The sequence below is a fragment of the Urocampus carinirostris genome, chromosome 13 (assembly GCF_059441175.1).
Source record: "Urocampus carinirostris isolate Australia breed hairy pipefish chromosome 13, RoL_Ucar_1.0, whole genome shotgun sequence".
NCBI classification, from domain to species: Eukaryota; Metazoa; Chordata; class Actinopteri; order Syngnathiformes; family Syngnathidae; genus Urocampus; species Urocampus carinirostris.
In genome coordinates this window covers 16406753-16434300 of record NC_142361.1, presented here as the reverse complement: position 1 = coordinate 16434300, position 27548 = coordinate 16406753, and the positions used below count along the sequence as shown (strand labels likewise).

The following is a 27548-nucleotide window of genomic DNA, read 5'->3' as shown; positions in this document are numbered from 1 at the left end:
TGTTCTTTGATCCAAATTGGTCAACTTGTCACCTTGGTTCAAATGGTTAATCAGTAAGATCGTTGGTTGTGTACGTTTTTAAAACCATAAGTTATTTTTTGTGTTATTAAATGTTTGGTTCATTTTTGGCATAACAAGAGAACACTCACCTTTAGATGTACCTTCCACACTTGCTCATCATACTGCTGTTGCTGAGCCACCTGCAGTCCCGCCTTCCGGGCCAGCTGACAGAACATTTGCAGCGTGTTGCCTCGAAGCGGTGCCAGAACCAATGCTATGCCCTGGCCCAGAACAACAACGTCAAAAACTTTTTACACACACATTCAAACACAAGTACTGTTTGTGTGCAGTTGTCTTTATTTCCACAACAAAACAAATCAAAGCTGCATGAAAATGTGAGCGTATACATGCGGTCTGTGAAGTCTCGTTTCAATAATCTCACAAAGAGTGAGACGTGCACACCAGTCATGAAGAAAGAGTGTTTACTTGCGTTCTTGTTTGTGTGTGTAGCGCAGACATCCTGAAGACTAAGAGGATTAACAACAGGTTCAAAGTTTCTTTGAAATCCTCCAGCTTTGAGTTTTATTTCACGCTGATGGTGTTGTTATTGTTCTAATTAGACGCTGCACACAGACGAGCACGTACAATTGCGAAAATTAGCTCAAAAGCGAAAGAGCCGGCGGGGCAGGCCAGTTTTTCACGGCGGTTTTGGGTTTCATCCCAATCGGCCGCACCCTGTTTGCAAAACCCACCGACGATAATCAGACAAACCCCCTAAACTTGACAACCCGCTTGTCTCATTAAGAGCACTGGCAGCACCTTTGTCACAAACAAACGAACACCATTCCACGAGAGAAGTCAGCCTTTTGTTAATTGCTTAATCAGCTTAGGGGATGATTCAATATTTGGTGGCGGTGTTTTTTCTGATGGCCGCCGCTCAAATCATGTGAGCTGTTGAATTATCCAGGCAGGATTAAAGCGAAAGATATGATTGTATTAGCCAGAGGCAACTGCAGCGACATTACAGCACTGTCGAAGTGCAACAATTATGAAAATAGTAACTGTGTGTGACTGTGTTATGTTTTAAGTGTTTAATAGATTGTTATTAATAGCATGCATTTCCATGCAAATCTGAATGTTACTGATTCTTGTATCCTGTTTTTTTCTGTTATTAACATTGGACACCTTCAAAGGACATTGCATGCCAGTTCGTTATTTTGACTATTAATCCTCACTGTCTTTTGTTATTTTAACTTTTAGTCACTGTTTACATCATTGTATCGGCCAATAATGTCGGTGTCCTTTAGGGCAGATCTGCTTTTTGTAACATTTCTTTTTTGTACCGTCTTCTTCTGTTCTCCTTGCAAATTCAAAAATCATTGATGTCTTTGTTCCTTATTTTGATTTTCTATTAAACTACAAAGTTATTTGTTACCTAGTCAGAAAGGGAACCTAACAGGCAATGTTTAAATGGGAATTCACTTCTCATAGAAATGTTTGTTTGGGGTTCAATCGGGTACAACCATAGTTGAAATTCTCCATCGAGGCGTATTCAAGCTAACATTGTTAATTATGACTTCCCACTTTCACTTCGCAAAGCCTAAATGTCATTCATCATATGGTGGACTGGATTTTTTAAACATACTTTTGTACTTTTGGTATGCTGTCCCTACCTATGGAATTTTCGGGTAATATTGCACCAATAAACAAAAAAATATTACATTTATATTTTAGAAATGTGTATGTCACCTATGTCAGAATAGACCCGTGGACCACATTTAACCCCCTGAGAAGTTTTTTTTCCATATTATTTCATTCATTGTTCATGTTACTGGGATTTTTATACAATGAAAATGTGTCTTTTGTGCCTTTTGAGAATTAAAGATTACCGTACTGACCAAACAATAAAAAACATTGCTTTATGTATCTAATAATATTGGAATTTATTTGCTAGGATTCCAATAGTTTGAATTGGGTTCATTAGACTATATGCGTATTTTTAAAGATTTTCAACATCTAGATAGTCCAGTCCTTGGTTTGTGGCCAACATTCTTATTTGTCCATTGGATGTTGACACCTGATTTAGCTAATGAAAAAAACAAAAATCAATTCTGGGGTTGTATATTTAACATAAGAGCAATAATATTGTATTTAACTCTTACAATGGTTGACATTTCCTCTAGAACACAGCCAAAACTTGACCACAAACCTGTCAACTTATAAGGTTTCCCAGTATTTTGTAGGTTTTTTTCATCATTTCAAATTCTGTACATCTTATAACTATTTGTGTACAAGAATTTTATTTTTCATTTGTTGGACCGATTTTGTCTTCCCCATTTTGGCTCCAATTCGGATTGTTTCGATTACTAGTAGCATACAACATCATTGAAAATTGCTAATATTGTCTCAGTATTTTACATAGTATGCCTTGCTGTGAGTAAACAGGTTCTGTATTGCTTTTGTAATGTTTACCATTGCTCGGTAAGTTAAATGAAAACCATTAATAAGGGAAGCAATTGGCTGTGGTTGACAGGTATGCATATATTGCTGATTTAGTCATAGGAAGTTTTGTTTTTGCACAAAAATGAATTGTTCACCAAGAATATTTGCTGGATGATTATCATGTTAATATTCTGCCACCATTCCAAAAGAAGTGCAAGCATTAGTGAGACCCGATCAAACATTCTAATGTAATTGACGCCTTCATGTCACTTACATGATTGCAAATGAAAGCCACGTCGCTTTGCTTGTGATCCGCCTTCAACTTTCAAGTGTAATTCGCACATCAATTTCTAATTGAGGCGAGCCTGCGTGTGTTCTTCCTTTCAGCGGCATCGCCGTTTTCAAAGTTCCCCGCACCAGCCCGGTCTATGTACTTAAAACGCGACCCGCTTCCTTCAGATGAAGCTAAATCGCAACGCTATCTTTTGCAGCCCTTTGCTTTTATTCCCACCACAACACACACACACTCCCCTCGTCGCAGCATGCGGTCTTATCACGGGGCCAAAAGTTGCCCGGGATTTCCGATGAAGGCAAGGCCAGGAGGGAGATCACAGAGCCTCGTACGCATTAAAGACTTACATGATATTAATCCTGTCACATTATTAAAGTGTGCTTTCGCCTAATTATGATTGAGAGCAGCGAGTGATTTAGAGGAATTGGGGGATAAGCACGGATATATACAGTACAGACACACACACTTACGTTGGGCTGCAGTAATCTCCTTATAGCATCAACCAGACTGCTTCGGTACTGGTCCAGGAACAAACTGGGAAAGAGAGAGAGTGATGGAGATGGCAAGCGGTAGATAAGGCACAGCGTGTTTATTTTGATTTTGTTGACTCGAGCAACAAATGAGAGAATAGGGAGAAAATAAAAACAATTTGCACGAGTTGAATAACAGGGGAGTGCCGAGTACGTCACATGCGGTCTGGTGGCGAGTTTGCAATGGGAATGAGAAAAAAATAAATAAAATAGAGTGCACACACAAATCTGTGCGTGGTTGAGCTTCACTAACATTTCAAGAGAAGAAAAGAACCAGGAACCATGTTTCATTTTTGGTGAGTTGAAATTAATGCCTAGGGTAGGGGGTGTCAAGTCATTTAAACTTACTTGGCCACACGTTAGAAAATACGTTCTCACGGGGGCTGCCTGGCAGGTAAATGTATAGCATGAAAAGTGAGTTTTAGCTGCAGGGCTGGGAGTCTTCAGAGGCTCACAATTAAATTATAATTTTGAGATGTAAGATTTGTTTATAAATGGTCTGCAATCAAGTCACCGAAGACCTCTCAAAGTGCTTCACAATGTGCTTCACATTTACCTGTACACCATATGCATATGGAGGCGTTAAGGGTTCAGTGGCTTGCCCAAGGACACTTCGAAATTTACCACATAGAAAAAAAATGTGAAATGACAAAAAATAAATAACAATTGAATTTATTTCCACTACAGTTTATTTATATCAGGGAAACTCGCGCACACTTAGAAGTAAAAAGGAGCATATATACACTAATTTAAATATTTGATTTAATGATTTAAAAGTCTTTCTGCTTTTAATATTTGTTTTTTCTATGAAAATGATTACTTGTGTATGGTAACTTAACTGTAAAACTTTAAACTTCTGCACCCACTGCAACCTTTTATTGAACTTACTAATTGTAGTATTGTTACGATGCCCTTTTTTTCCATTTACGAACATTGCAATATTATTGTTCTGCCTTGTGGTAAAAAAGATATAGAGTGGTCTTAAGTGCCCTCTACAGCTCATCACGTTTTGAAAGAGAAAGTGAAAGCAGCAAAAACACGAAGACCGTGAAGCACCACAGAAGCACAGTGTTACAGTCTGTGAAAATTCCACAATTTGTTGTTGCTTTAAACAGTTATTGTCTAAAAGTATGAAACAGATTGCGATGACTTTCTGGATATACTGTTTTGTTAATGGTAGGATTTTGTATACTGTTGTGTTACTGATGTTTTTGAGTTTTTCCTTGCCCTCATGTAGGTTTTAGATCAGGCGGTGGTGAAGTCTGCAGTTTGTAATAGCCTGTGGTCTGTGCAGCCCTTTGAGACTCCTTGTGATAAAGGGCTATACAAATAAACATGACTTGACTTGACTTGGTGTCTTTAGTAAAGATATTAATAATTAACCGTTGTTTGATGTAGGTGTCCAATAGAGTTACACTTGATGAACCCATCATCTTTCATATGAAAAGATGCATAGATATGAAAACATATAAAAACACAAAGATGGCAACACCAACCTGTCTGAATATTCAAACAAAATTGATGTGCTTATCATGCCAGCTGAGATGATTAATTTGACTAAAAAGCAACAATAGAGATTTGTCTTAATCCTGGATGTCCAACTGGGGTTTCCAGCTGCTATCTGGACCTGCATGCCAAATTTTCAATTCTCTCATTTGCATGACGTATTTACAAGCAGGGTTAAATATTGCGTGTAATCCAAATCGGTTTTAAAAACAGAAGCAGGATGTGCGCAAGTCGGAGCTAAACGGAGTTTATTTTTCTTGCGTGGGGTGCCGTTTATTTGCCTTGAAAGGTGAGAAGTTTGTGTTTGCTTTACTTTGCCACGCGCGTTCATTCACAGAGGAAGAGCAAAGCAGCGAGGAACAACAAGGAAGTCGCCGTGCACGCAAGTGCAAGGAAAGGACAGCATGTCACCGAGAGGACAGCGGAAAAAATGAGGCAACAAACGTCTCTAAAACAAAAACATTATCGGAAAATTAAATGGTAAACAGAAGGACGGAATCGCTGAAAAATGGAAGATATGACTCTGAAGAGGAATGGATAGATTTTTGATACGTCACTTCACCATCAACCACATTTATGGACTCCCTAATTGAGAGGCGTTGCCCTTTAAGGCCCCCTTATTGTCTGGTGCTGACCCCCTTAGCCTCCCAGTGGGGACACTAGGCTCACGAGAGGTTTACGGTCAAAGTAGACAACCAGGGTGCGTGTCTATATCGGGTGCATCGTTGGGTGGAACGTCGGAAATATATGACGTTATGTGTTTGCCTTTACGTAAAGGCTAGTCGATGTCAATGACTGAGGGGGAATTTTTTCAGTGCTCCTGTGGAGTTGGGGGGCACATAGGACGACAAACTTCTACATCAAATGGGTTGCCAAAACATTTGAAATATGAGTGTATGGTAAATGACATTAAAACAGAAGAAATGGGGTAAAAATTCCTCCCAATTGCAAGTTTACATAGCACATCGGCAAAAAGGCAAGAACTTATTTTTTACTGTATTTTTTCACAATTTCAACTCCGGGTTGTCGAGTTTTGTTAATATTCAAAGATGAATAGTAAATACATAAAAAAGGATTTAAACAATTTAAGAGATAAATCCTATTTCTGATTTTTTTTTTCTAAAATATAAAATACCTAACAAATAAAATGCATCATTATCGTTATTATTACCGATATTGTTATGATTATTATTGTTGTTGTATTTTTACCTATATTGTAATATAATCATTGATGTAATTGTTGTATTATCATCTTCATTGTTAGATTATCATCATCGTTGTCCCTGTATGATCGTTGTTTTTGTTGTAGTATTATATTTTTGTTGTTTTATCATTTTTGTTGTTGTAGTCATCTTTGCTGTTAAATTATTGCTGTTGTATTATTGTTTAAGTGTTATAATTGTTGTTGCATTACCGTTGTTTTTGTATTGCATTTTGAGGTTATTGTTGACATTGTATTGTATTATTGTTGTATTGTATTGTTATTGTTGTGGCATTACAATTTTTGACGTATTGTTATTGTTGTTGTTGTATTGTTGTTGTCATTGTTGTATTATCATTGTTGTTATACTAATATTGGTGTTGTATTGTCATTGTTGTTGTAGAATTGTTTTTGAGTTATTGTTGGATTAAAGTTGGTGTATTCTCATTGTTGTTGTCATATTATCGCCGTTGCTGTATTATTGTCGTTGTTGTAGTAACATCTTTGTATTAATAGCATTGCATTATCAATAAATGGTATGATTATCTTTGTCGTAGTATTATTTATTTTTGTGTTATTCTTATTGTTGTATAGTTGTATTCTGAATAAGTTGTATACGTTGTATTCACTACGTTGTTATCAATGACAAGACAATCAAATTTAATTCAAAAATCAAGTCTGTTATACAGTTCTTCTCGTTCCGTTACTGCTGGTTAACCCCCTAACGGGAAAAAACATTAATTGGAAAAAGAAAGATTTAAATATAAAAATGAACAACAACGACAACAACTGCAACCCACACCATGGAGGAACGTTTCGGGCAGCTAAGATTTAAGCAGATTGTAAGCGGCTTGTAATAAGGGTGTGATGGTGGGCTCTGAAGTCAGACCAGTTTAGAACCACTGAGATAAATTAATTCCATTCATGGAACACAGTAAAGATTGACAAAAAACTATTGTTGCAAAGGTAAAACCCTAAGGATTAGGAGAATTTTTAATCCGAAGACTATCTGAAAAATGTACTGATTGTAAAGAAACAATAGTCGAACATCAATGAGTCTTTAATTAATTAGTAGTTGCACTTTTGACTGTGATACTTTTGGTGGACAAAAGCTCATCCTGGTGAATCCAATTGCCGCAAATGAAATTATTCTTTTCGGGATGGAGCAATTAGCACGTTTCCGCTTTCAACCGCATGAGCAAAAACAATAGTCAGCCTGCAGATTGGAGAGCCAAAGAAAAGACGATGCGTAGGGCGGGCATATCCGATGACATCGGAAAGCCACCTAGTCGCTAGCGTCACGCTAACTTGCCCACTCGTCACAGTTGGAGATTGAATGAATCCGACGAAATCGTTGACCTTTTCCCAGGTGATCATTGCAATGACGTGCCCATTTATCGGTCAACCGTCACTCACCGCAGCAATTATCGCGCAGGGAATGAATGACACCCGTACGCAAATGCGGTAACTTTACGTGTAATTGATTCCTTTCGCACCTGATTGCTTTCGAACGTCGTTTTATTGAAATTGAGCTATCCGTCTTTGTCAGCTTTGGAGCTGACCGTCGCCTGGAATTATCATGAAAATGTGGTTTTGATGTTGGCTAATGCTGCGCTACAAAAGGACAGTGTGGATTATTTCACCACTAGATGACGCTGTATTGTGTAACGTAAGCGAAAAAGAGTGGTAAAAAGCACACGGAAGAATGAAAATCTACAGAAACTCTTTATTATAAAAATATATATTTTGATAACCGATTGGTTGTTGTACCTCTAGTTAGAACAACCGGCCCTTGTTTAGAATCTACATTCATTATTATTAGTTACCAAAAGTTCCATCAAAAAATAACTTTATCAACTTACTGATCATTTGATTCTAAAAGTACCTGAGTCAGATGATATTTCAGTTTTTTAACGCAACAATTTTTGCTGGGATTTTTAAGAATAACATTTTTATTACGAAAAAAAATCAAGTTTAACAGCCAACCCTCCTGTTGTTCTAATTTTAAGTCACATTTTTGTACTTTTTCAAAATAAAATTTCATTTTTTTCAAACATGGAGTCCATCTAGGAAAACTCTTAACATTAAGTTAAAGAAAATATATAAAATTTAGGGGATTTTTTCTGGATTTTTAACAATACAGTAGTGGGTCAATTTGACAACAGCACGGTTAACTATTATATTGTGTGTACCTCTTTAATGGTACATAAACTGAAATAATAATGAAAAAAAAATAATTTAAATAAAAATAAGCAAAAACACACAAACATATATAAACATTTCTTTAATACTCACAGGGCAAGACATTTTTTTTAAATATAACATGAGACCCAACTATATGGAGCTGATATGATTGTCAGCCATCTTGTTTGGTCACTTTGAGTCTCCGTAGTTTGTATTCTTCAATGTGCTTTGCAGCACTCGTTCAGTAGCACTACACAAAACAGCAACATTGAGTGGTAAAATTATACCCCAGTGTCCTTTTAAATAATTGATTTAGAAAAAAAGGATCTGAATTGAATTAAACAGATAAAAACTATTTAAAAATATAAAAAAGCCTTTCTAGACCTCACTTACAAATAGACGGAATTCACAACACTGCAAACAAAAATCACTTCGAGCTTCGTAAAATGTAGTTCCCCATATTTGAGACATGTTGTTTTGCTTTTCAAATTTTTGAACTGCCAGATCTACGTACCAGCCATGTTTACATGATGGCCCATGTGGCCCCTCCTCTCCTCGCCCCTCAAACGCTTTTGCCGTCTGGCTACGCCCGTGCGCTTGTCCAGACGCAATTATTTGCAATTTGCCTAAGTCGTCCATTTGACGGGACACCGAGCGTGAAAACGAAGCAATTTAGTGTGAAACGGGAGGCGGGCGGGGCATGAGGTCCCGGCACAGTGACGCTTAAGTCGAGATAAAAGAATTTCCGTGTACGTTTGAGTGTGAACCTACCAGTCTGCACAAATGATGGCATCAAAACGAGCTTCCAAGGGCGCCATGTCGAGCTCGTGGTCCCACCTTACAACCCTGCAACAAAACAGTCGCAAATGTCCAGAATTTGGTCATACAATTCACCTGTCACATGTGTTCATATTTACAATTGCACTTTGTTATCCCTTATAATTTACCGTAACCCTCGTTACTTCGCAACCTCGGTGCATTGCGGGTTGAGAAATATTTATCAAATTAAAAAAAAAACATAAGTTTAAAGATTAGTAGACACTCGAAGTAAGAAGAGAATACATCTATACATTTTGAACTTGTAAGGTGAACAGGGAATCCCAACTCTCCAATAAGAAATTCCACCCGGTTTTAAAGGCCCTCCCCTGAGGCCTTTTTTTTTTACTATATCTCCTAGGTTACAAACGCAGATACGCCCTAAAGGATGTGGAATCAAAGAACATGATTGGTTGAAAGTGCCAATGATGTCAACAGTTCATAATAGTCAGAACAACAAACAACAGTGCGCAACAATAGCCAAAATAACAAAATAGCCTCCTCTCTAATCTCTTTTGCATAGGTCTAATATTAAAAACAGTAAATTTGTAGGTTTTAGATCAGGGGATGGTGTAATAATAGTCTGCAGTTTGCAATAGTCTGTGCAGACGTTTGAGACTCCTTGTGATTAAGGGCTATACAAATAAACATGATGGTCAATTATCTATGACTCTGATTGGCTGGCCAGCATCTGCCATTAAAACATCTCATACCGAGCGTGCCCAGTAAGCTTATTCAACTCCTACACACATTCTACAGTTTTGTTTTCATAAATAGTGCTTGAAAATGGTTCTTAAAGGTCCATCTAGTATTTCCTCTAGCCAACCTTAAGAAAAGGAGGAAGATGCTAACGGTTAATGAGAAGGTGGCTTTAATGGACATGGTAAAATAGGGCCATAGCTATGCAATGGTCACCCGTTATTTTGGCAAAAATGAGTCGACGGTTCGCAACATAAAAAGAGACAGAGTAAACATTTTTAAAAAGGCCACATCCTTTTCAAAGGAAGTGAAATGTGTTGTGACTCCTCGAAATGCAAAGATAATGAACATAGACAAGGTTTTGTCTGTGTGGATTTCATACTGTCGAAACAAGAAAATATGTCTCACTATCAAAATGATTAAGGAACAAGCAAAATGCTTGTATGATAAGCCCGACGCTACTTTGCTTATTTTGCATATCTCAGGGGACTCTTGTTCCCATTAACAATGATAAGTATATTTCGGAACTCCGTTTGACATTTTACTGCTTCATTTTATTGTCAATGTATGGCAACTTGACAAGAATAATACCATAATGCTAATAAGCATTTTCTCTTCAGTTGTTACATTTCCAGTTATAGCAAGAAACCACGGAAAGCTAGAGCCTTTAGCACAGCTAGAGCTGCAACCATTTACGACCCTTGCGACAACCCGGCATTTCTATTCGTTGCCAATGCTAGAGGCCACAGCATAGAAGTTGGCCGCACTTGAGTTGCAACCATTTATGATGCTTACCGAGTGTCGCTTGTTGCTAAACATATTCCTGCTAGCATAAATTTCACAGAAAAGCAAGGCTTATTAGCACTAACCTTAGTTGCATTTATGACCCTCACATCTACCAAACATTGCTAGCTGCTGAACATAGAAATAGCGATGACTGGCTTTGTTAATGGCCATAGCGAATTAAGCCCCATTAGCGTTGTTGAGGAACAACAATTTATGAACGTCACTCTAACCAAGCATTGCTAGTTTCTTAACCTAGCATTGCTGGTCATTGCTAATGATAGTTTTTATTTATTTCTACAGCAATTCCTTATACAAAATACTGTTTTTCTTTTTAAGTCAAGTCATGTTTATTTGTGATGCCCTTAATCACAAGGAGTCTCAAATGGCTGCACAGACCACAGACTATTGCAAACTACAGACTATTATTACACCATCCTCTGATCTAAAACTTAGGCTGGTGCATTTTTTAATATATTTTGTTTCTTAAAGGAACACTGTGTAATAGTTAACCATTAGACGTCGCTGTATTGTGTAATGTGACTAAAACGAGTGCTAAAAAATCACAAGGAGGAATACAAACTATGGAGACTCAAAATGACCAAAAGCACAATTTTATTCTCTTTTTTTACCAGTCTTTTGCAAGTTTTTTTGTTTTTGTGTACATGTAGCAGAAATATGCTTGACAACTATGTCAGCTCCCTTGCGGAGAGGCTAATGTTATTTAAAATGATAGCAAATTTCTCGACCATTGAATATTTAAAAAACTTTTATATAATAGTTAATGTATTTTCTTATTCAATCAACATGTTTTTCATATACATTATTTTTTTTACCACTATGAGGCACCAAATAATACACAGTGTCCCTGTAATGAAAATATCTATCCATCTATCTACCCTGGTTATAACCCTCAAGAAGGGTGACTGACAGCAAGACAAACACATACAAAAACAAAGAAAATAAAAAAGGGAAAAAGTAGTAAACATACACACAAACATGTTTGGACCATGGCCAACCCAAATGCCCAAACACCCAAACAAGTTAAGCACCTCGGCACCTAAGTTGGTCATGCTTTCGTCCCTCCAGATGAAACGGGACACAGGAAATTGGCCATGTGACTCGGGTCAGGGTGACACAAGACACTTTTCTCTTCAACAGCAGAGCCTCACAGCTTTTCACTGGTTTACCCCTGCCGCATCATACAGGTGCCCTGCCCATCCCTTAGAACGCGTCTAAACATCCCACAATCCTTTTACAACACCTCTCCACTTTTTCCTATCACCAACAAGAGCTCTAGCTTCCATTATATTTAGACCTCTTACCTGCAGTGCACTCATAACACCATTCATCCACGTCAATCGCGACCTTCCTCTTGGTCTCCTTCCTTCATAAAAATATGCATAAGGCTATTTCATGGTGTCTAAATCCATTTGATAGAACCTATCTGCCGAAAAACAACCATTACAAAAGGCATTTAGACTGCTTTTGTTTTGTGGGTCGTGACGACATTTTCGGTTTCCTCTCTTTTCACTCCCTCTGTCAGATTGGTGGCATCATTAATTAGTCATTATTAACACTCTGTTAGCAAAACATTAGGCCCCACAAGGAACACAATCCAAAACCACAGCAGGGAGTCCCCAACACACACAATTACACTACAAATCCCCTTCTCTCTGTCGTCCAATGGCATCGCACGATGCTGTAATCTGGGAAGAAAACAATCAAAGTAATGCGTCTTAATTATACGTTGACTTATTCCTCTCTGTCTTCCAAGCGCGGCACAATTAAAACACATTTTGGTGCTCTCATATGAGCACAGTGATTTATGGTTTAGGGCAACAATCATTGTGCTTGACGGCTCACGCACACACTTTCACACTTCTAGAGGTTTCTTAGTTTGTAATCTTGACAGAGCATGAAGATGGATTCAGATTCAAAAGGTGGGTTGAGTGTTGAAATTCAGAGAAAGTTTATCTCCCGAACACTGTCAAAGTGTCCTCGAGCATGGCACTGTACAGTTCAATGCAGACTCAAGTGTTTCCTCCACGGACTGAGTGTGCATTTGCTTATTTTAGGGTTTAGTGTACACGTCAGTTTATAAAATGAGAAGTACACTTTGCACACTGCTCTGTGTTATCTCACCGCCCTGGCTGACGTATACAAAGAAAAGTAAAAGTAAAAAATATACTACTTCTGGATCTATCTAATGTAAATAAATAAACTACTTTATAAATCCCGATGTGAGTGTGCGTGTGTGCGCGCACACATCTGTGTGTGTGTTTGTGTCTATGTATGTGATTTATAGGCTCTGAAATGCCTGGACCGATTATTGTGAAAATTTACACAGTCGTACTTTAGGCCTCCGCAAGTATCTTAAACCAGATTTCGTGTCATGGCACACCCAATAAATGCCCACACAATCAATGAACATCTGCTTTCGCGTGGTTTGCTTTTGTGGTTTCAGCTCCTAACCACCGACCGCTCCAAGCAGCCGAATACAATATTCTATTAGACCTTGATTGCAATTCTTATGCACACATTTCAACAAACTACGGCCAGGCGGTTCTGCTAATGTAAATAAGAAAAATGAAATTAAATTAAAGATAAAACACACACAAGTGGGAGACAAACATGTTTTGGGGGTGGGGAGAGTGAGAATAAATCTTTTTTTTTAATACATCATTGAAAAAAGGGACAATGATAAGGTCCAGCTTTTTCCCATCAGCCCGTTTTTCCTTTCTGTTTTCAAATGTTTCATAGGGTCACTAGTTTTGAATTCATTCTCACTTTGTATGAAAAAAGAGCAAATAATAAAATTTTAATTGATCAATCAATCATGCACTTTGATTTTGGCCTAAAAATAAAACAATAATCCAATTTCAGGATAGGATATTGTCACGATAAGCTAATATAAAACATAAAAGAAAAATAATGATTTAGAAAAACACACAATACAGGAAAAAATATAAGAAAACCACAATCAATACTGTGGCAGTTACTTGCTAATGAACACTAAGGTTGAACATTAACATAAAGGAGACATATCCAACGGAATTAACTTTTTGGAGCTTTTGGTCCTTTTTAAATTGCTTATTGAAAACTTGTGGAACTTGTTTTGATTTTTTTTAAGACAATTGAACATTTCTGTAACTAGAATAAAAGTTTTAGTTTTCCTCATTAAATTTGATAAATATCTTGATAAATAAAATTAATACTTGATAAAAATAGCAAGTACATAAATACTTAGCTTGCTATTTAATTGTTGGGGGCACTGGGGACAAGAATGGCACCAAATCAGCTTTTTGGTAGGCCATTTTTTTACCACTTTATACAAATTATCATGATATGTTTAACATTTTTGTATGGTGAGTTCAACAGGCTGAATGACTGACCGTATGTGGCCGGCGTATGATATTTCATTGTTCAGCTGTTTTTTCTTTAAGTTTTTGTTTGTCGATAGCATAGTTACGCACTTTAATCCAACAGTAAGACTATTGCATAAAAAAATAATTTGGTCCCCTTCTTCATCACCACAGATAACCTTCTAAAACATTTAAAGACGGGCAACATACTTGTCCACCAAATAAAACAAATTATGCTCACCTCGCAGAAACTCGCGTTAACCCAAACTTTCCCTCTTGCTGGTTTCTCTCGACGATCCTTCGCACATCTGACGGAAAAAAGTCAAGGTCTCATGTTGTAAACAGAAACACGGTATAAACCACGTGGAGCCAATGTTCCCTTTAAGGTGACGACTTTTATCAAGTGCTTTCTTTAGAAAATGTTATTTCTCAAGGCTGCAGTTGGTGAACTCTTGCAAAAGTCGGCTTGATCTTGCTTGCAGACAGACAATGAAACATACAAGAATAAACACAAGCATTCTGTGGTGGATGATATTTGTGCCATGCTGTGAAGAGAGTAAGTAAAATGTCAATGACATGACTTTAATGCAGGGCACCAAAACATTAAGGACACTTGAAAAATGTAATGGCAACAAACACAGCACCAATTGAGAGAATTAAGAGAAAAAATATGGATAGATCAAAATATTTGACAAAATGTTCACATTTTTCTCATTCTTACGACCATTCGAACATTTTTTTTCGGGATGTCTGTAAATATACAGACATTGCTGTAAGTTTTGAATTGTGTGCACCTGTTTACTGTAGTGCTTCTTTCCGCCGCTAACGGCGTGTGGCGCTGTGAGAGCTCACCCAGCATCCACCCCGAAGTAAAAAAAAAAATCTGCTTATTAGTCAGTGTATAAACATTCTATACTGTTCAATATGGTTGGTGTAAAGTATAAAGAAGAGGCGAGCCGTTTCTTTTGAAATTAAAGTGGAATAAGGAAGCTTGATGCGGTTGAGAAAATGGCCGGAGCGTTTTTTTTCGGCCACGTTTTACCACCTAGGAGGACCTCTTGAAGCACATCTTCCAAAAGTAAGTTAAACTAAACTTTATTTATCTTTGTAAAGCATATTGTTTCACGAAATGTTTATATTTTTAGTCCAAAACAAAACAGGTTATTTATACAAGCCTTAAACATACAAACTATAGCACTGAAGCAATTTACGAACAAATTCAACTTACGAACGATCGTCCGAAACGGATCTTGTTTGGAGGGCAGCGTCTGTACTCTATTTTTATGTTCAATTCTATTTGAATGTGTTTTCTAGTGATCAAAAAGATTTCTTTGATTGCAATGTAGGCTTGAATTGGATGATTTTGGAAAATCAGGAACAGATTAGTTGGCAGAAAAACGTGTTTGAGATTCTCGATATAAGCTTGATTCAGGAACAAATTAATCTGTTATGTAGGGGGGGCACTGCATTTTAGTACATCTTTCACTTGGCAGTACATCACGGGTTAAAGTTCATCCCTAACCGCCCTCTGCTGTAGACTGAAATTATCGCCAAACACGCCTTTTTTCGTAAGTAGAGCAGTGTCTGTACATTAGGAAAAATTATTTGGAGTAAAACAAGGAAAAAAATACAAAACATTTAACCATTTGTATGAAGTGATTTTTATTCTTATTTTCGTAGAAAATTGAAAGAGAAAAAAAGCAAAAGAAAAAACTTTTTTTAGATTCCACAATATTTCCACAATGTTGGAATGACGTGTCTCGTGAGACACAGTCTGATTTGCAAAAAAAAAACCTACATCTTATTCATGATTTGATCGGCAGATCAAGAAAGCAATACATAAACTCTAGCATAGTAAAACCGTGTTCTTCTCTTCCCCTAATTTATAAATGAAGTGTATCTGCTGCTCTTTCTAGACGATAAACAGGTAGTTCTCCATTATGAAAAAAGTCTAGAACACTAATTGTTTTCATGACATTAATAACATAATGTAAAATTGCGCGCCTTTGAAAAAGAAAATCCAACAACTGTGAAATTAAATCAGAAATAACTTTAAACGCAGAATAAATAAAAGCATTTGATATATTTTCAATTGTATATTTCAAAGATGACAGGTGAAGTAAAGCCACTATAATCCTTAAAAAATAAAAAATAAATTCAAATAATAACAAAGAATTTCTACATATTGTTCCATAGTATTTTATATCATGAACGGAAATTACATTGCCAGAAATTTTATGTTCCTGATTGCTAAATGACCAATAAGGGGTCACCTGATACTGGTATCCAAATTTTTCATGTTTATTTTCAGTAAGTACTGAAAGACCTGACTGGAATCACATCACCGTTTTGTCAGTTTATTTTTTGTGGTTACACCATGTTTCCATCAAAGTAAATCGGAGAATTTTTAAAAACCACAAATGATAAGTGTTACCAAATTTTTTTTTTCAAACAAAATGAATCTTATTAATGGGTTTCACATTTTTAAGAATTCAGCCATTTTAATTCAAATTAAGGCCTTATTTTCAGTATACAGGGTTCCTACAGCTTAAGGCAAGTTAAATTCAAGACTTTTTAAGACCCTTTTCAATGCTTCCTGATATCAAATTTAAGACCAAGTTGCAAAAGAAAAAAAAAAGAGAAAAAAAAGACAAAACACGAATATTACCCTATAGAACCCTAACTCTAAATGTGTAAATTATCAAAAACACCATTGGCAAATCTTTTTACTTCAAACAAATATAAATCTTATTAATGTGCTCACATTTTTAAATGGGATTTAAGACATTTTAATGCCAATTAAGGCCTTATTTTCAGAATCATGAATTTAATGCCTTTTAAGACTTTTCAAGTATCCGTGGAAACCCTGGAATAATTAATTTCATACCTTTTAAGACTTTTTAAGGATCTGTGGGAACCGTGTATTAGGCAAAGTCTTTACTATGTAGTGATTGGAGACTTATGTGCAGTTGTCTGAGCCAGCTTTAAAATTCTGTACCGCAAGCCGGTCCAGAGGACAACCGTGACACGTCCACACATGCGGAATGGACAGAAATGCCACCCACCCCCACCAGATCAATTGAAAGGCTTTTAACCCGCCTTTGCACGCACACACATTTGCGCAAAGGCGGGACGATTGATGTCAAGTTGTCTATTAATACACTAGCCCGCGGAGTTGCGCCGCAATTCAATTAGGATTTGCTTGTCTTTAAAGCTTGCAAAGAGACAAATCCAATCGACGAAGACGCCGGGGCGAGAGAGACCTTCCCCCAACGCGAGAGAGAGAGAGAGAGAGAGAGAGAGTATAGATTGACAGCTCAAGAGCCAATCTAAAGTCATCAAAAGAGGCTTTATCGGGGGGAATCAGTGCTGCCTTATTCTACTAGAGTCAATAATTTGGTTTGAAAGGAGTTGCAATGCTATCAATACCTCATAATTATTACTAACAATGATAACATGTGAGGACTTTTTTATAGTATGTAAATTGAGGACACATTTAAAATAATAATAAACACCCCAAAGCACACACACACACACCTGTGCATGAGTGTATTGTCCATGTCGATGACAGCGGTTTACTGTAATCCCATCACCAGCACACCACTAGGGGAGAGGTCAGTGTGCACGCCACCCCCTCCCCTGTTGCACACAGGGGGAGGGGGGAAAAGCAGTTAGAGAGTAAGGATCAAGACATGTTTGCTTATTCTTTGCCTTTTTTTTTGTGGAATCGTAACTGAAACAGCTGATTGTGATTTCATGATAGCCAGTGACATGCGGTCAGGGGAGGAAGGTTGGGCTGAGCCACAACAGTCAATTTTTTTTTATCCAGTATTAAAGTTCCTTCTCATTTTTGTCTTACATGATGTCATGAATATCATTACCGTAAATTTCGGACTATAAGCCGCGACCTTTTTCCCAAGCTTTCAACCCTGAGGCTTTTTCAATGATGCCGGTAATTTCTGTCGCCAGGGGCGCCCGAGCAGTAAAAGTTGTAGTAAAACCTGTGGAATTTATGTCTTGAGGAAGACGCAAGTTTAGAGAAACTTCATGCTTTGTGCACGAATAAAACTAGCATGAACAAACCCTCATCATGGAGAAGGTGTCAATCAAAAAAAAAGGGGGGGCGCTAACTACCATATTGGGAAATATTTTACACGTGTGTTTATTTGTAAACATAAATAATGTGTCAGAATGAACAGATTACAAGAAGCAAAGTCCAACGAAGCAGAATTCATCAGGCAGATTTCCATTTATCTGTTCGCATAATCATGTGGTTTTGGAGTAAATATTTTACACGGTTGGATTCTATAGATTGTTCTTGATGTAATGAAGCCATTTTCAGGACATTCAAAGAAATTGAAGACAGGCATGGGACGTAATGGTGAGTTACACCGGCTTAAGTTTTTGGGTATCTTGTTTCGGGCTGGTGAGTACACTTTGTGAAGGTCATCATATCTGGAATCCCAAGAGTTCAAGCTTTTCAATGATATGTGGCATGACGTTCAGATACAGAGTGAGGCATGCTATTCTCTTGCCTTATGGCAGAGGGTGATAGTGAGACCAAGGTTTCTGATTTGGCGCAAATTTCACCCCCAAGCAATGAAATTAGTGATAGTATTAGCAATCTAATAGTAAGTCAACACATCCAGTAACTTATTTCTCATTGCAATAACTTTTTTCATACTTGAGAATTACCAACCTATTTATGCTTTCATTCAAAAGGAGCTGCACATAAACTATATTTATAAATAAAGGTAAGAGAATAGATTGTTTTTTTCCTATGATACAGTTTATATATCGCTTTCTTGCTCTGCCAATCAAATGATGACTAAAATGTAAGATCAATACGAAAATGTTGTGAATGCAGTCTGTCCAGGCTGTTTAGTAAAATAGTGAACAATTTCTAATAGAGGCTTCTAATATCAAAAAGAAGCACACTTAAATAAGGGAAATAACTCACCATTGGGTGGACCTTCTCTAACTTGTTACACGTTTAGAGAAAATAATCTACCGTACACCATGTTATGAATTCATTAAAAATGAAACATTACCGTGTTCAACTGGATTCTGTTTTTCTATTGTATTACCGTCAAATTAATAATATTTGTTTCTGATGGTTCCAGTAGCACCAAAATCTGAAATAAGCATAATACTAAATGAAACCACAAAATATTTGACCACTTTGATTTGCACTTCATCTACAGTCGTATGTAAACGTTTTGGTACGCCTTATCATTTTGAAGATTGTTCTTTATGAATCCTTGGCTGTTCAGATCAACAATTTCAGTTGAATATATGATATAGCAGGCAAACAGCAATGTTTTTACAAGTGAAATGAAGTTTATATGATGCACACGAAGTGTGTAATCAAAACTTTAAAAAGTAGGCAAGCGCATATGTTTGGGCACCCTTGTTGTTTTATTCATTTGAACACCTTTAGCAGTAATTGTTGGAACACAAAATGTGTTTAGTAATATCATTGACCCTTGACCGACATACAGAGGTCAAACAAACCATGAAAAGGGATTTTTAAGGTGACCAGTTGCAAGTTTTTCTCCTCTTTGCATCATTCTTAAAAGGAGCAACATGGGAGTTTTAAAACAACTGGCGAATGACCTGGAAACAACAATTTATCAACATCATAGTACAGGGCAAGGGTACAAAATGCTATTTCAGAGATGTCAGTTGTCAGTTTCCACTGTGAGAAACTTTGTGGGGAAATGGAAACCCTAAGGCATAATTGACCTACGGCTAAGCCCTGCCCTCAAACACGATGAGACAATCACAGTGCGTGTAGACAACTGAATACAGTCGGGCATTATGTGCAATGCAGTTTGTCAGTTTTCTTTTTTTTTGACATTTTAAACTTCCGGCCGAGTCATTCCTAAGACTTAAAAAGTGGTCGGCGGCGCCCTCTGTTGGCTGCGGCTGCATCGGCTCGCTACAACGGGTCAGGTGCAATCGACATTTCGTTCTGTGTACATTGTTACACAGAATGACAATACAAGGAAATTATTATTATTATTATTATTATTATTGGGGTACATGCAAATCTGATACGAGGTATCCTGAGAGGCTGGGTGATGGGGTGTACTTTTTACCCTATCCCAAGCCACATCTAAATCGTGTCTGCTTTGGATAAAGTTATGTGTTCGACCACAGCACCAACTCACTGAGGTTTCATTTAATCATGATTTCTATATTTGTTCTAAGGTAAGTCAACATAGTACTTTGCTGGAGAGAGAAGTTATTTATAACTTTAACATCGCTCCTGTTAGGCTCACGTTAGCTAATGTTAGCTCTTGGCTGCCTTGTATATAACGTCACTTTGTTTAGTGGCCTGTTATTTGCTTGTTTTCATACTTATCTTACATATGAATCATACGTAAGCAGTGTTCTCGTTTGCCCGCGTCCCTGCATCCTAGACGCATCATTTTTGCTGGGGACCCATAGGGTCAAATCAACGTGCATCCCCGGTACGCAACGTTTTTGACACCAAATTGTCATTATTACCCGATTAAGTTTTTATTTTTTTTTTAACAAAGATTTACTGCACTCCAAACTTTTCGTCAGGCAGATCCGCCATCTGCCATTGTTGTTTCGGTCTCGCGCCGATCTCGGCAAACGAGATCTCGTTGCTTCGAGATGACATCATTGTTGTGGCGGTTGTCGAGTGAACGAGAAGTATGCCTCCGAAAAAACAGTTGGTATTAGGTGCAAATCAACAAAAATTTGGTAATTTCTTCAGTGTCAGTAATAAGTCGAAACATAACACAGAAAGTGGTAACAACGGCAATAATTCCGGCACGAAAAAACGGCGGAGAAATTCTTCAGAAGACCGTGAAGGCAAGGAAAACATGTGTTTTGAAGCGAACAATTCGACGAAAGAAAATAAACAAACGAATACTCCGAGCAAGAAAAGGACTTTTCTGCCAAAATGGACTAAATTATATTCCTGGTTATGCTATGAGGAGGAAGATAATGGATTGGACCTTGAGAAGGCATTACAACTATGGCGGCAAACCACAAAGCATATATGAACTGAAAAATTTGAAGTGATAACTGCTTTGTATCACCAACTGTGATGATTAAAACTGCAAGAATATATAAATATTTCAGCAATATTATTTTGTATAGTGTACAATATTGTGAACAGAAAAATCTGAAGTGATAACTGCTTTGTATTTCCAATTAATTGTGATGATTAAAACTGAACGAAAATATGGATTAATATAATTACTTCAGCAACAATATTTTGTATAATGAACAATATTGTTATGAACTGAAAAATATTGAAGTGATAACTGATTTGTATTACCATTAATCTGTGATGATTAAAACAGAATGAATATATAGATTTATATTATATATTTGTCGCTGATTTACAATTTCAACCGCAATAACACTAAATTTTGGGGACCCATAGATCTCTGTTGGGACCCATAGATTTTTGAGCATGCGAGTCCCTGGGACCCATCACTTTTCAGTGGTAAAATGCTGCGTAAGTGAAAAATTTTTAGCTAGGCTAACACGGAGCTTTAAGCTAGGTTTAGAATAATAAAAGCTAGTAGCAATAACAGAGCCTATTTTACAAGACGTGTCAAGTTTGTTCAACTAGTTGAAGGTAAGCCGCATTTCCTATGCTGCAGTGCATGAAAGATGCTGATCCTCTATCTTGTTGACAACGAGAGGAGGTTTAATCACGTTTACATTTTGATTTGTATATTTTTGGCTAAAGGGGAAGCTGTTCATCGACCTTCTCAATAATTTCATCATTAATATAACCCTCCAAAGCATAGTTCAGGTGCGTTTGGTGACTTTGAGATAATATGTCACTTTCTGGCCTCAAAAGCATCATAAACTTTTGTTCAAGCAATGATTGCAAGTTTTGTGTAAAGCCTATAAAAATGTATTTCACTCACTATGTTTGTCTGCAATATGATATATTTAGCTGAATTTGCTAATCCAAACAAACAATGATTTTTAAAGGAAGTCCTTGAAAATGATCAGAGTTGCCCAAACTTTTTCAAACAATTGTTAATCATTTATGTCTAAGTGAGCTGTTTAATATTATTTAACAAGCAGTAATTTGTTTGTTCTTTTTTTCATCCCCCTCATTTGAGAATGACCACTCCGAATATAAAATTAAAATCATGTATTTAATACAAAATGTAATTTTTGCCCTTGTATGGTTAGAAACTGCGTGTTTCACTAGGGATGATGCGGTATCGCAATAGTACAATCGCATCTCATAATATTAACCACAAACTCATGTTTTTAAAAGGTGATTCTATTTATGGAGTCGAAGTAGCATGTGGTGGCCAAATATTTCATGTAGGACTGTTTGGCTAAAATGGTGGTTATGAGTCCCATAAATCGCTTATTCCAGCAAGGATTTTTCATCATATCCATAAACAATTTTCTTGACTAAACACCGTGTTCTGTACTACAGAGACCATAATACATGTGAACTTTACTCTTGTTTTCGAAACAAGTACATGGCTGCACAATGCTGCTCTTCATACGGACTACAGTCTAAGCATATGAACGATCAAACTTTACCTAATAGTTGATGTAAGATGCCTGGCGAGGATTTGCACAAAAAAAACGACCCTTTTACCAAACGATACAGGAATTTCGGTCTTGGAAGATACAATTTATTTTCAGATTGACAGAGGGAATAAAACGATGTTTCGAGTGGGGAAGCTTCAATTTGCAGTGTGAGACCCTAAGGGGAATATGCAGACGTCTTCGGCATCAGTCGAGTGGCTGCCATCAATCAGGCTTAAAGGAAGATTTCCATTGATTTTATTTTTTTTTTGCAGATGATTGCTGAAGGTCGCAGAAGTTGAGAAGTCGGCCATCTTTCTGTGAGCGTGAGGTCAGAAACGGAACTCACATGAATCTACTCACATCTGCTTCTATTGTAACTGTTTGCACGAAAGCAAAAAATCCTTCTCATGAGTTCTGTGTTTTTGTTGCTCTGAAACAAAGAAAGAATATGTTTTGTGCGTGTTAGAGTCCTCGCTATGTTATTGTTTGGTCTCATTGTGCCGGTAGCCCGGTCCAGACATCAGGAGATATTGTAAGCAGAGCTAAAAATGGATGTGCCGTATCGGCCGCCGAGGAAGAAATGCGCATTTTTGCACGTTTCCTGCTTTTGTGGCAGCAAAACTTTGCTTTTCTTGTTTGTGTAGTTGCTGAATGTATGCGGTAAAAAGTCCCAAAGTGGTAAAGGAAGAGCACAATTTGTGCACATGGGAAGCAGCGGTGGGAAAGGATTGCGAAATGGACGACGGGCCGGAAGAAATCAAAAACAAGATCACAGGTTGTTGTTTGATTCCCAGAAACAGACTGAAGAATTCTATTTCCGATATCAGACTGATACCAATCCAATCAAGCACTGATTACCGAAGGTCAAGTCGTGTAATCTATGTAATGACGCAGTGTAAAGTAATCCCATAGAGAAAAAAACAATTGTGTCACAATAATCATAATTCCAGTCAACGGTGCAAAAACACTTTCAACTGGAAACAGTCCAATCCTCTGACCAAAGCCAGTTCTTTCTGATATTCAAAGAGCAGTATCATACCAAAACCAATATTGAAAAACAGTTCAGGTCATCCCAAGTCAAAATGTGTGGACGTGGAATGGGCAATTTGCTCTCGTCATTGATAACTAAACAGTAAAATCACAAAAACAAATGTAAACTTTCTATTATCCACCCATCCATCCATTATTATCTTACCCTCAGTAGGGTCGCAGGGGTGCTGGAGCCCATCCCAGCTGTCTTCGGGGAGTGGGCAGGGGACACCCTGAACCGGTTGCCAGCCAGTCGCAGTGCACACAGAGACAGACAACAAACTCTAGGGACAATTTGGACCGGCCAATTAACCTGACATGCATGTATTTGGAATGCGGGAGGAAAACGGAGTGCCCGGACAAAAAACCCCGCAAGCACGGGGAGAACATGCAAACTCCACACATGAATGTCCGATCTCATCACCTCAGAACTGTGTCGCACATGCACCAATCACTGCGCTGCCGTGCCGCCACTTACTATTATACATTTAACAAAATTAACACTTAAAGATTAAACTTTAAACACTACCTCAATTAACATACGGTTCTTATATACGAGTGTTAAATTAACACTGGTTATTTCTACTGTGTTGATCATCAAGTACTCGTACTAGGATCATTCTGATAGAAACCTTATTTATAATCAATAAAATTGTATTAACCCTGGTGAACCTACAAACCCAATAACCCTTTTCTTCATTGGATAAGTATGACCTGCAGTCTCCAGGGTTAGTGATTTGTTTTTGTTTATAAAGTATAGGTGAAGTAGGATGGAATTTTTTTTTTTTTTTACTTACCATATTTTTTTAATGGTAATTTTTTTAATCTAAAATATTTCTTCACTTTTTTAAATTGTCAGACTTCAAAGGGATGAACGAAATTTAATTCTCTCGATGACTGATAATTTGTAGTTCTTATGTTGTTCTTTATTTCTGTTGTATTTGGACGTTAACAACTCTTGGCAGCTCCTCCAGAAAACGTATCCAAAAAATTTGTGCTGACTCGTGGTTCAAGGTGACCAATTCTTTGGGGTTACTGGACAGATTACTATGATGTTGTATTTTTGCCATTATCTAATCTAAATCCTTTATACATTTCACGTGATTTTTTTCCGTTGTCTTTATGTTTAGTTTATTCTGCTTGTTTCTGTTTTTAATATCAGACTCCTGTAAAGGAGATTTCATAGGATGCCAGGGTTGTCTTTTATTTTGACTATTATGCAGTGTTAACATCATTGTCACTAATGGCCAACCTAGGAGATTAAATAAAAAGAGAGGGCACATGGGAGGACCTTTACAACAGATAAGATTCCTATCTTGAGGATTTGAGGACAGTCTTCTCCTGTTTTCCTTACAAGTTCAAAATTCATTGATGTTTTCCCTCCTCATACTAACTTACAAATGTATCACTTTAGTTAATCATGGTCAATTTGGGAACGGCACTATTGCCTGACGATGGCGTCGAAATAAAAGGCCGGCAGCCACACGATCGACTTCTTCCAAAAGGATATTTTGGACGCACTTGTCGTTGCCGTCGGACAGCAGCACTTCCTCGGCATCGGCACCGACGGCCACCTGAAACAAAAGCAGAAAAGCGGCTCACGTGAAGGGAAATGTCACAATCATCCGCGTGAGACAATTCAACTAGGCCTTCCTGTCAAACCCCGACCGCACACTCCCAACCCGCCCCCACTCTATCTTCAGACCCTTTTCTATGTCTGCATTATTTTAATCATTCAATCAAATCAGTCAATACTTTTATCACGGCGGCTAGCGGTGGGGGCCGCTATCTTGCTATCGCTCTGTTCCGTAATTGCATTGTGACAGGGGGATGATGGCAAGCGCCGAGCCTTTTCATTTGACGCCGGCTGTTTATCGGGCCGAGCCATCACTCGCCGCTGTCACTCGGCGCTCGGCTCGCCGGGCCTGCCTGATGCCCTTCACGTAACTTTGCGGCGGCTGCTGCGAGAGCTGGCGGAGGCAAGCAAAAAAATGGGAAGCGGAGTGTGTGTGTGTGACAGATATAGATAAAGAGGTGTGTGCTTAACGAGAAGCCCTTTTCGCATTCTCTCTCCTGGTTTTTGAATACATCACTCACTTTGTGTCAGGCTGTCATTTTTCCGCGTGGCTTTGCATGCATACAAAGCCGGGGCCGTCTTATCTTCCAACGTACGGCAAGCCGGCAATCAAGAAAAGTCATACGCGAAGCATGTGGTGTGTTCCTGGCCTGCAGGTTGTGTATGTGCATGTGTAAAGGGGGTGGCAAAGAGCGACGCATGTCCCACCATCTGCTCCAATGCAGGAAGCAACCTGCGGGCTGAACTTGGTCATCCGGCGGAACAATCCAGAACACAACCTGGCAACCCGACAGCATTGACCTGCTATCATGACCCTGTCCAACAGAAAACCTCATGCTGGCTTTTGTATAAAGGTGCAAATACTAATAAAAAGCAATAAACCGAATCTCAAATTACCGTAAGGTGCAGCTAAAAAGCCCAAAAGCCAGAAATTTGAAAGTGCGCCTTATAACCCTTGTATACAGAAAAGCACAGTGGATAAGATTGGAAATGCATACAGTGTTTATACACGTGTGTCACTACATGAGGTGGATCGAATAACATCGCTGAGCAAAATCTCAAAATATTTTATGCAACGGGAATCATGGCAGCAAGAGCACCAACACTCAACCACCAGACTACCAGTCATCATGACATACGAAAAGGCATTAAATTTTATCTCATAATTACACTATTTTTACCCTTGGTGCCAGAAATGAAAGTTATAAAATGAGAAAACATTAAGTCTTCCTGAAATATATAAATAAACACAAAGAAGCATGATGAGTAAAATAACTCTTTGCTGTATCTGATGATGAATGGGTTTTTGAGTTTATTTATATCCTTAAGGGCTACATTCTATTTTCTCCATTCTCTAACATTTGTTTCCGGCTTCTTGTGTAGAAATAGCATGATAATAAAATAAAATAAAATGCCTTTTCATGTTTCATTTGTACCACTAGTAGTTAATGGTTAAGTCTTGGCGCTCTTACTGCCGCGACCTGGGTACACTTCCCGTTGGACAGTGATATTTTTCGACCGCTCAACCATTACACTAATAAGTAGCGGCGGTGAAAGTGCAGACACTTAAACACCACAGGTTCAGATCACATACGAAAAGGCAGTAAATTGTATCTCATTAGCAAATTATTTTTAGTCACGGTGCTGCAAACAATTGTTAGGGAAATGGAAAACATAAATTCGACCTATAAATGAATGAAAACATTTATTTCGAACATTAAAATAAAAACAGGACAAAAACAATGAGTCAACAACAAAATAATGTCACATAGCATGTTCGAAAAGGGGTAGTCAGAAGCAGATGCTTATTTTCCCTACACCTTTATCTTCCCCACTAAATACATCCCACAAATCCTCCTTTCCTCCTGTGTCTACTACAACAAAACCTCATGGATATACCTATTACATAGGTCAGATATCAATAATTATAATAACGACAATAATCACATTTTAACAATAACAATTAAAATAAACATAATATTTATAATAACAGTTCTGCAATAGCAACAATAACAACAAGTTAACCATAGTTTTAAACACATTATTTCCTATGTCACTCACATCCCATTTTCTTCATCCCTGTATTTCACCAGTAATGCTTTTTTTTGTATTTAAATTTGAACATATGGATAGTTGGACATTGTTTGATCTCATCTTGTAAATTATTCCAAAGTTTTACTCCAAACACAGATACACACATACTTTTCCTGGTTGTTCTCACCTTTGGGATTTTGAATTCACTACAGCCCCTCAAGTTATAATTTCCCTCTTTCCGAGTGAATAATTGTTTTTCTGGCACTATGTTTTTGTTGACCTTAAATAACAGTTGTAAAGTGAAAATTTTTATTAAATCATCCAATTTTAATAATTTGGACTGCGTGAATAAATTATTAGTATGATACCGGTATCCTACCCTGTGTATGGTTCTTATTGCCTCGTTTTTGAAGGACAAAAAGGGGCTGCAGTGAACTTTTGTAATTATTGCCCCAGACTTCTGCACAATATGTTAAATATGGCAGAACTATAGAAGAATATAATAAATACAATGCATTATAATTTAAAAGGTATTTGG

At 37.6% G+C, this 27548-nt stretch overlaps 1 protein-coding gene across 2 annotated transcripts in view; it reads right to left on the bottom strand.

The window, feature by feature from the left end:
• The window catches only part of camkmt (calmodulin-lysine N-methyltransferase), a 185883-nt gene that overhangs the window by 11211 nt on the left and 147124 nt on the right, over window positions 1–27548 (bottom strand). For both annotated transcript variants that reach the window (XM_088351060.1, XM_088351059.1), the window contains exons 6-10: window positions 24911–24974; window positions 14060–14126; window positions 8927–9001; window positions 3205–3268; window positions 150–281 (exon numbers count right to left, since the gene is read on the bottom strand). In XM_088351060.1, the coding sequence (XP_088207186.1) occupies window positions 150–281; window positions 3205–3268; window positions 8927–9001; window positions 14060–14126; window positions 24911–24974 (402 nt within the window). The remainder of the gene's footprint in view (window positions 1–149; window positions 282–3204; window positions 3269–8926; window positions 9002–14059; window positions 14127–24910; window positions 24975–27548) is intronic.